At 35.0% G+C, this 9,231-nt stretch overlaps 1 protein-coding gene across 1 annotated transcript; it reads right to left on the bottom strand.

Annotated features, from left to right (window-relative positions):
- Window positions 1-7,576: 7,576 nt before the first annotated feature.
- LOC128998913 (uncharacterized) lies at window positions 7,577-8,305 on the bottom strand. Its single transcript, XM_054425269.1, has one exon. It carries the CDS (start codon window positions 8,303-8,305, stop codon window positions 7,577-7,579), a length of 729 nt encoding a protein of 242 aa, XP_054281244.1.
- Window positions 8,306-9,231: the final 926 nt, after the last annotated feature.

Genomic DNA, 9,231 nt, shown 5'->3' with positions numbered 1-9,231 from the left:
ACTGATTGTAAAATGCATTGCTTGACGAATAAAATGTGTCTTCTCTTACTAGAAATATTCAGGTGATACTTATTTCAGTTTCTTAAATAATACAATTTACATTGAATGCTGATATTGATGACTAAAATCATGGATAAGATAATGCACTTGATATTTTAGAGAATTCCACAGTAGAAATTAACCAACTTCTTAAAACAAATCATAACATATTAAACAAAAAGGGTCTGGGTAACATTTTACAAAGAGAGGTTTATTATAAAAATTAAAATGTACCAAGAAAATTGTATTTAATCAATCAAAATCTATTCATGAACATTCCTGTGGTAACCCTTGCCATATTAACTGCAAATATATCGGAAAATAATCTAATGATAAAGTTAAGCAGTATGGTTACCCACCAAACTCACAAGGAAACATTAAAACTATGTAATACTAGTTTAAACATATTCATAGATAGAATTAGCTACTAGTTAAGCTTAAAATAGGTCTAATAATATTGAAGTACGTAAGCCTACGGGTTTTCGCCACTATATAAACAGCTTCTGTAATCATAATGAAAGTTTCCAGAACATTTGTCCTAATACAAAACTTATTGTAACCAACAAAACAAAATCGAAAAGCATGTAAATGAAAGTTGTATTCTAAAGAAGTTTATTGATTAGTTAGGATATAAATTTCTCTTAGATCAAAAAGAAAATTGAAAAATTCCATTTGTCTAAAACTTTTAATAAATGCGATTGCCTTAAATTTAATTCTTTGGAAGAACAAGTTTACTTGAAACATACAACATACCTAACAATGTTAACTAAACAATTAAACAATTGATTACCTAACTTAAAGCTTTTAAAGAGCTAGAATGTTTGATTATATTCATCATGAAATTATCCTGTTGAAAAACTTGTACAAAATTCACAACTCTCTATCAATTGTACTTTTTAAGGTGTTTAAAAGTTTAAGAACCACTTAAAATCACTTAAAGCTCATTGGTAGTAGAAGGTTGATTTATTTATAGGGTTGGTAACCTCCCCAAACTTAAAGTGAGCTCTTGTTGGGAATATGTTAGTTTTAAATAAACTAACAACTTTATTAAGTCTTTTATATGTGAGCTTTTCTCTCATACTCGGTTTTAGAAAGTAATGTGTAGATTACTTTAAATTTATTTTTTAAATAAGAATATAGTATAATAGGTTATATGTGTGTGTTCTATATATAGTGGTTAAACCTAAACAGTTTGTAAATTGAAAAAAAAACTTTGTACAATTGTGGAGCCTGTCCTGGCGGAAGAGTGGACCTTCGGTCTAAGCCAGGGCAGTATAAATAAATAAAAATTATCAAATCATCATACTCTTGGTAAACATGGGGGATTTAGCAAAGAATGTATTTTTTGGAATATTTGGAAAATATGACTGTGTTTTTATTAAAGTTTTGTTTACCATAAATATTTTTTCGTTGCATCAACATTTGCGTAGCCTAAAATACTTTTTAAGAAGATCTTGAAACCATTACATTTTATCAACTATTATTACAGTTAATAAATCTGAACTGTTTCCACTGTAGTAATATTTAATTGAGGCAGGTTTTTTCTGAGAAAAGCACTTAAGAGTCTGCAATATTTGATGAGTTGTTATGAAAGCCACCAGAGGGGTTTCCTGAGAAATCATTGTGATTTTAGTTTCCTACTCCGACAATAACAGTTCTTTAAATACATTTTTATTGAAGCGCTATGAACCTGAAAGGTTAGACCAAAAGTAACTGCTGTATACTTATAGTTCTACCAGAGTAAACTGAATGGAAGTTGTTAGTAATTAATGTTATTTCCCCATTTTAGCTCATTTGAGCATACTAATATGATTGTTTACAGTTTGAATAACATGTTTATTAATGTAAGAATTTTAAATTTTATTGATAATAAAACGATTTATAAATGAATATGTTCAATACGTTAAGCGAAATATTCCAACAAGAAAACATTTAGGATCCAATTTTACACAATTGTTGGATATTTAAGTACAATGTGTAAGGTTTAAAAGGTTTTTATTTGCACATTGCAGGGTATTTTATTTTATATTTCTGTAACCAAACAAATTATATATTTTTTAGTTTTTACTAGAGTTATTAGAATCGAGGTCAAGATTTTATTTTATTGTCAGCAATCCAATCCTTTGAGTTTTCATTTTCAATACGCTCACCTGTAGAATTGAACTTTGATCGGGATGTTCCCCTCCCCTGACCGGCTAGATAGTGAGCAGCGTCGGGTTAGATGTGCCTTGGACATGGTAATGACCACGTCTTTCTCTCAACGCTCTAATATTCTCTTTTTACTCTTTTACCCTTGTATAGTTTATTCCTCTAAATTCAGTGTAATTATTGTGATCATCTCAACACCTCGTCCGCCACACCATGAAGACTACCAGACTGATTGAGGGCCCTCACTTCACAGCGACGTCTCAGCATGGAACTCTCTACTCACGATTTAATTGTACAGGTATTTTTAAATGGTCTTTCGGTTGCTAAAAATTACTCACAAATATTTAACAATTAAGAACAGTTTTATGATATCGTTAACATTTTCCCTTATAAGAAATCAGTAAAATACTTTTTCTATTTGATCAATGGGTCAACTTTGTCTATTTACCTCCAAATTTCATATGATACATTCTGTGTATTCTTTGATAAATTGATAGACATATTCTGTTTCTGGTATCAATTGTTAACAAAGGTTCCGCAATCGTGACCCCTCATTTCGAAGGGTTTGTCAAGACATAAGCAATGGTGCAAACCTCCACCCATAGCCAAAATGGCAGGTATAAAAAAAATGAATTGGTGAAATGGGTGCTTTTTCACTCAATCAAATTTTTTAATACCCGCCATTTTGGCTAGGGGGGTCATATCAAACAAGTTTGCACCATTTCTTATGTCTTTACCAACCCTTCAAAATGAGGGGTCACTTACTAGGGGTTGTTATTAAAAAACAATAAGTCATTCTAACTCGCTATCATGTTAAAGGGGTCAAAAAATATTGTTGAAGTAAAAAATTGCAGAACCTATGTTAACAATCAATGCCACAAACAGAACATGTCACTAGTGTTGACGAAATTTAGTTTGTATTATTTTAGGTTCAATTTCGTGATTAGTGCTTTATTGTTTAGTTATACAACTAGGAGACAAGTTATTTTTCATGATTAGATCATTAATATGTTCAATCTATGGTATAATATATTATATTCTCCATTCTTAGTTTATCGTTTCCCATATAATTTCATATAGTTATGACTATTTATTAAACACGAAGTCGGTTGGAAACAAAAAGAGAAAGATACGTTATCTGATCAAGGCACCAGTGATATTTTAGACGAAAAAGTGTCTCAGCTTCGGATTTTTGCTAATGTGTGAATTATGAAATGAATTTTATTGTTAGAATTGTGCTCTAACTTACTGATTTAAGCCGATTTTGCTTGGAGCGACCGTAGCGATAGGCGCACAGCGATTATCGCTCAGCCACTATCGCTGTTGCGGCGTCCGTTTTGCTTAGAGCGATTGATTTTTGGTCGCCACGCGATTTTTTATATTTAAGATATGTTCAGCCGTTATTGCGTGATGCGATTACAAAATGTAAATAAGGTCTGATTTTAATGAGCTACGTTCAACAAGAAATCATATATTATTTCAACTTTCATCATAGCCTCAATAATTACTTATGAGTCTCCATCTCACCCTCACAGATGGTCGCTGGTGGTGGCAAGACCTGCGAAGAAGTAGTTGGCGGCGTACGACCCGGCAGGCTGTGAGAGAGCAGCGGAAATGGACACGGTACTGTAGTACCTCGGCGACGTCGCCAAAATCCAGGGTGTGTCATTGAACCCCTGCGAGTGGACGAAGAGGGAGACCCCCGAGGGAACACCAAGGATTGCGGCCAGCGAAGCGCCTTCGCCGAGTTGCTGGCAAGGGAGGCCGGCCTGGAGGGGCAGCCAATCAGCGCACTGCGAGGAAGAGTGAAGATCGCCTCTGTCCTACGGCGTAGAAGATTCGACCAGGAGGACATGGGAAGCCTGGAGGTACAGGGCAGGGATCGGTTTCGTCCCCCAGCAGGGTCCTGGCCCGTAAACCCCGTCTCATTCATGTTGAAGGAGAGAGACGGGAGTGAAGCCATGGTTTGCCAGCAAGACGATCCAACATTTGCCGAGTTGGAACAATCCCTTCGTAGCAAAGGATATCCCAGTACCCTCTTCCCCGCCACAAGCCAGAAGCCGGGTGAAGTCCAGGAAAAGAGGCAGGGGAGCGAAGAGCCCCCTAAGCCCCAGGAGGTCAGCATCACCAGCTAGACCCTCCATTCTGATTAAGTCACCGATACGGTTTCCCAGAAAATCCCCGGCGAAGAGGGTTACGTGGAACGTCCGGCGAACCGTCCATGCTTCACCTGTGAGAAGATCCCGGGATGGGCAGACTACCGAAGCGCGCCGGCAGTCAACGCCAACGTTGCCCAGAGGCCAACGAAACCCCAGGCGATTGACTCATCAACGTCGTCGAGACTTTCCAGGACGTTGGACCAGGACGGTTCGTCTATCGGCGCATCTACGGTTGGGACCGGAGAGTTCAGCCCGGCCTCAAAACTCATCCCGTCATCGTCGGCAGCGTCACTCGGTGGGTGCGGTGAGCCCCGCCAACCGACAATCTTCAAGACCCCGACGGCCCCCAAAGATTTGTCGCAGTCAAATCTTAAAAGTCTGTAGAATATTTGATTAGACGTTATTAAATTCGACAGAGGTCTTTTTTTATCCGACTTTTAGTAAAATAAAGACAAAAACCGATAAAGGCTGTTACTATTTCATTGTTAGTATCTGTTACCGTTATACTTCTTAAGGGATTTAGCAACCCTTTTATGTTATTATACTAGGGGTTCCGGAAACACGTTAGTTATCTTAGTCATATATTCTCATCAGCTTTCGTGTGGTAAATATAAAATATTATAGAAAAAAAATTAAGGAATTATTCTTTTTTTAATTTAAAGAAAGAAAGTGATTTCGGTAAACTAAATATTTTATTGCAATATATTCCCAGTATGGTATTAATATTGAACCATTTTAATAAATACATGGTAGGCTCCTTTATTAAAATGCAGTCATCATATTACAATATTTTCAAGGCACTTATGCCTACCATATAAAAAGGGGTGTCACAAACTTCAGGGGCTGATAGTACTAAACAATCTAAAAAAAATCATTTAAACATACATCGAAAAACATTCGTCAAGCCACTAGCCGCCAAAAATAATTATGTTATTTTCTTTTGAATTAACAAAATGGCGGCCATATAAAGGTTTATACTTAAATTACTAAAATAATGCTAAAAGTACTAAATAAGAGCGTTCTTGACTTTTTTTCATTTCGTGTATTTAAGTAAATGAAGTTTTAAAGATTTAAATAGCCACCATTGTGTTAATTTGAATGAAATTACATAATAATTTTTTCTAATTGCCTCTTGACATAATAAATGTATGTGCAAAGTTTGGTTTCCTAAGCTTGAAAAACTCCAGCACTATAAATTGTTTTGTTAAAAAACACAAAATGTTGGATATATGCCAAACAATGTTTTTCGACCTATGTTTGTATGAACTTTTGGTTTAGATTGATTAATACTATCAGCCCCTGAAGTTTGTGACACCCTTTTATGAACACCCTGTATAATCGGGGAGTGAACTGTGGTCTATGGTTAAGCGTGTGCTTTGGTACCCGATGTCACATTCAAATCACTCAAATAACCAATAAAATAAGTCATGTGACAATACCGCAACCCCTAAGCAAAGCTTGGAGTTAATATCAAAAACTGTTTTGAATGGAACCTAGCGTCTTCAGATGTGAGATTGGAACAAAAGAACATATCTACCCGTGGAGTGGTGTGTAAGTGTACGCTCTGTTCTGGTTTCGAGGGTAATAATTCCTTCCAACATAACATTCTTTTCCCTACATCGTATTTATAATATAGGTCAATAGAATTAAAATCAATAAAATACATCAACAATTTTAAATCATTAATTAGTTTTGGATAAATTTTACATCATTTTTTCATACCTTATAACAAGAGCCTTCTGATATTGCTTTGACAAAAATATTTAACTTTGGCTGATATTAATTGGGGTACTCATAAATGTTGGAATTGGGACAAGTTGATTGAAATACATTCATAATTAATCAAGCCAGTGAATGTTTTCACAACTCCATATTTTTCTCGGAATCCCTTGTGAATTAATTGTTGTAGCAATATTAATTAACGCCTGTTAAATAACTGAATATTAGTTAGAAATTACATCGCTCTCGCTCCATCTCTCACTCTCTCTAACCACAGAAAATATACTATTATAGTAGTATGTTTTCTGTGCTCTAACTCTCTCTCCCCCCCCCTCTCTCACACTCTCTCACACACACTCTCTCTCTCTCTCTCGCTCTCTCTCTCTCTACTGACTGTATATCTGTTGTATAAATTAGCCTTGTACCCAATTTGCATTCCTGTGGAATGTAAGTTTCTGTGCAAGTTTCTTCAAAAGTCTTACATTTGGACAAAGAATTTCAACTAGTTAATATTTTCCCAACCAAACTTATATTACTACCAGTTTGGCTTTACTATTACATATACAGCCTTATTACAGTAATGCAAAACTTCATCAATGATTCTGAAGTCTAAGTGGATATCTGATAGTAAAAACTAATTTTTGGGGCGTATTCTAATAATAATACTATTATTTTATAAACTTTTTTATAGGTATGGTTATGAAATGGGTTTTTTATCAGTATTCATATTAATACTTTGATTTCATGAAATACAATGTGACCTTTATTGTTTATACTATAACTGTTTATTTTATGTTTTTAGGCTTAATGGAAATACAAAACGGGAAAACTTATAAGGGTTATGCTAATTGAAATATTGGAATCATCTATCGAAAATACAGACCAAAATACTTCAAGAAAACCAATGAACAACATTGAAGAGAATTGTTTTTTAGAAATAAATAATTGAATTAAATATTTTAAGCATAAAAGTAAAACACTATCCAAGGTATCAGTGAGCTTAACTCTTATTCACTAATACCACACTACAGGATTGGACAAAGAGCAATTGTGTATAAATTAAATGTAGTTTCAGTGACCGAGATTTAAATAGCAGTATACCATAAAACTCACCATGAAAATGTGTTTGAAATTTTGTTATGAATTTGGTTGATAAATATTGGAAACTTCTAAATTATTTATTTATTTATTTTACGGTTACGCCATTTTTACAATTCAATACATACATACATCAATTCAATACCAACATCACATGCTAATAGAAAAAAAAAAAATAGTTGAATAGCAAGCATAACAATAGATAGAAATTTGGAAACAATAACAATCGATAAATACTACAAGAAAACATGCGACTAGATAACAAGAAAGACAATAACTACATCAATAGTACAAACGATATCAATAAACCAGTAACAGACGGCAATAATGACTAGGGAGCATTGATAAGGAAGCATTGACAAAGAATTAAATATTACACAAGACCTGTACAATTAAATCACAACAGAACGAGATTACTGTTCCTCAAGAACCGAAGACGCAAACCTCTTGACAACCCGTGGACAGCAGTCAAAGAAGTCCACATAAGGACAGAGCCGATTGCCGAGTCGATGCAGTCTAGGCAGATGGATATAAAGTTCATAGTTCGTGGAGCAGTGTTGGCGAGCAAACAGCACATTGGAACGAGTGGATCTAGGCGGGGAAACATGCAGGTCAATCAGCGCAAGCAGATCAGGGCAGTTGATTCGTCCATTTAGTATCTTGAACAGGAACATGGCATCACTGATTTCCCTCCTCTTGGCCAGGGTATCAAGTCCAAGAAACCTTCTGATGTCCTGGGTAGGTACATCCCGGTACATGTAACCCATCCTACACCCAATAAGACGTAAAAATCGGCACTGGACGCTCTCCAGACGGTCAATGTAGCACTGTTGGTGGGGTGACCATATAGAGCTACAATATTCAAATCTTGACCTCACCAAAGAAATGTACAGTGTGCGAAGCGCCTCTATACTCAGACCACATCTAGAGGATCTCATGATGAGTCCCAATATCCTGGTGGCCTTAGAATAAATTTCCTCAATATGGCGTGAGAAACTCAGATCCGCAGACAGTACAACACCCAGATCTCGAATGTTGTCACTTCTAGCGAGGGGCAGGTTGTTTAGGCAGTAATTATAATCCACAGGCCTTCTAGCTCTACTATATGTAACCACCACACACTTTTTAACGTTGAGCCTCATGCAGTTATCGGTGCACCAATCTTCAACACGCCGAAGACATACTTTACTAAATACTTTATGATGCAACTTAAGAGCTGTCTAATGACCTCATGATCATGATTGCGTTGTTTGATGCAAAATATGGTGTCATTTTGTATTGTTATGGAATAAATTTACCTTGATCCGTTTTATTGGCATATTAAGGATTTAATCTTTAAGTTTTTATATTGTATATACTAAGCGATTGGTCAGTAAGTAGTCTATCCTTACCCCGAATTTCTAAGGTCTAGTAATAAGAAATAGGCCACTCTATTACTGGTTTGATTACTTCGTTGAAATCTCCTCTAAAAGATACCATCGCTGTAGACAAGAACAAATCACCCGGTTTTACAGAAAAATCAGACCAAACACCCACAGTATTAGAAGTTTATCACAGAGTATTAGAGATTTATAGTTTTGAGAACATAATTACTTTACTAATTGGGTCCTTTCAATTTATATTTAAAACACTTGAATAAGCTAAAAAGACTACAGTACATAAAAAATGTGTTTCTAAAATAGTACTTTTTGTTAATAAATTCAATAAATACAGTAAACATTCGTTGTTACTGAAATTAAATGTTTTAATGTTATTTTATCTTATTTACTTATGTTTCATTCATGAGTTTAAATAATTCATCAGCGTCATCGTCGACATAAATGCTTTAGTATCTCAAGTTTACAGATAAGCCTCTTACATCATCGTAACTCTAAATAGACCTACATCATCTTCTTTTTTCTCGCTGTATAGGTAATCCTTTTAGCATTAAGTGTTTTTAATTCTGCATTTCCATTATCAAGATTAATAATGGAAATATGTTATAAAAAAATAAACAAATAAACACTATTAGTTAAACGAATTACAAGAAGATTGGCTTTCACAAACGTCTATACTTTTCCCTACCAAT

The sequence above is a fragment of the Macrosteles quadrilineatus genome, unplaced genomic scaffold (assembly GCF_028750875.1).
Source record: "Macrosteles quadrilineatus isolate MER2022 unplaced genomic scaffold, UCM_ALF_1.0 Scaffold_7__1_contigs__length_78375512, whole genome shotgun sequence".
NCBI lineage: Eukaryota > Metazoa > Arthropoda > Insecta > Hemiptera > Cicadellidae > Macrosteles > Macrosteles quadrilineatus.
Note: the sequence above shows the minus strand (reverse complement) of the source record. Positions and strands in the feature narration are given on the sequence as shown.

Coding starts and splice junctions, on each gene's coding strand:
- LOC128998913 (XM_054425269.1), bottom strand. CDS start 8,305: ATGAGGCTCAACGTTAAAAAGTGTGTGGTGGTTACATATAGTAGAGCT.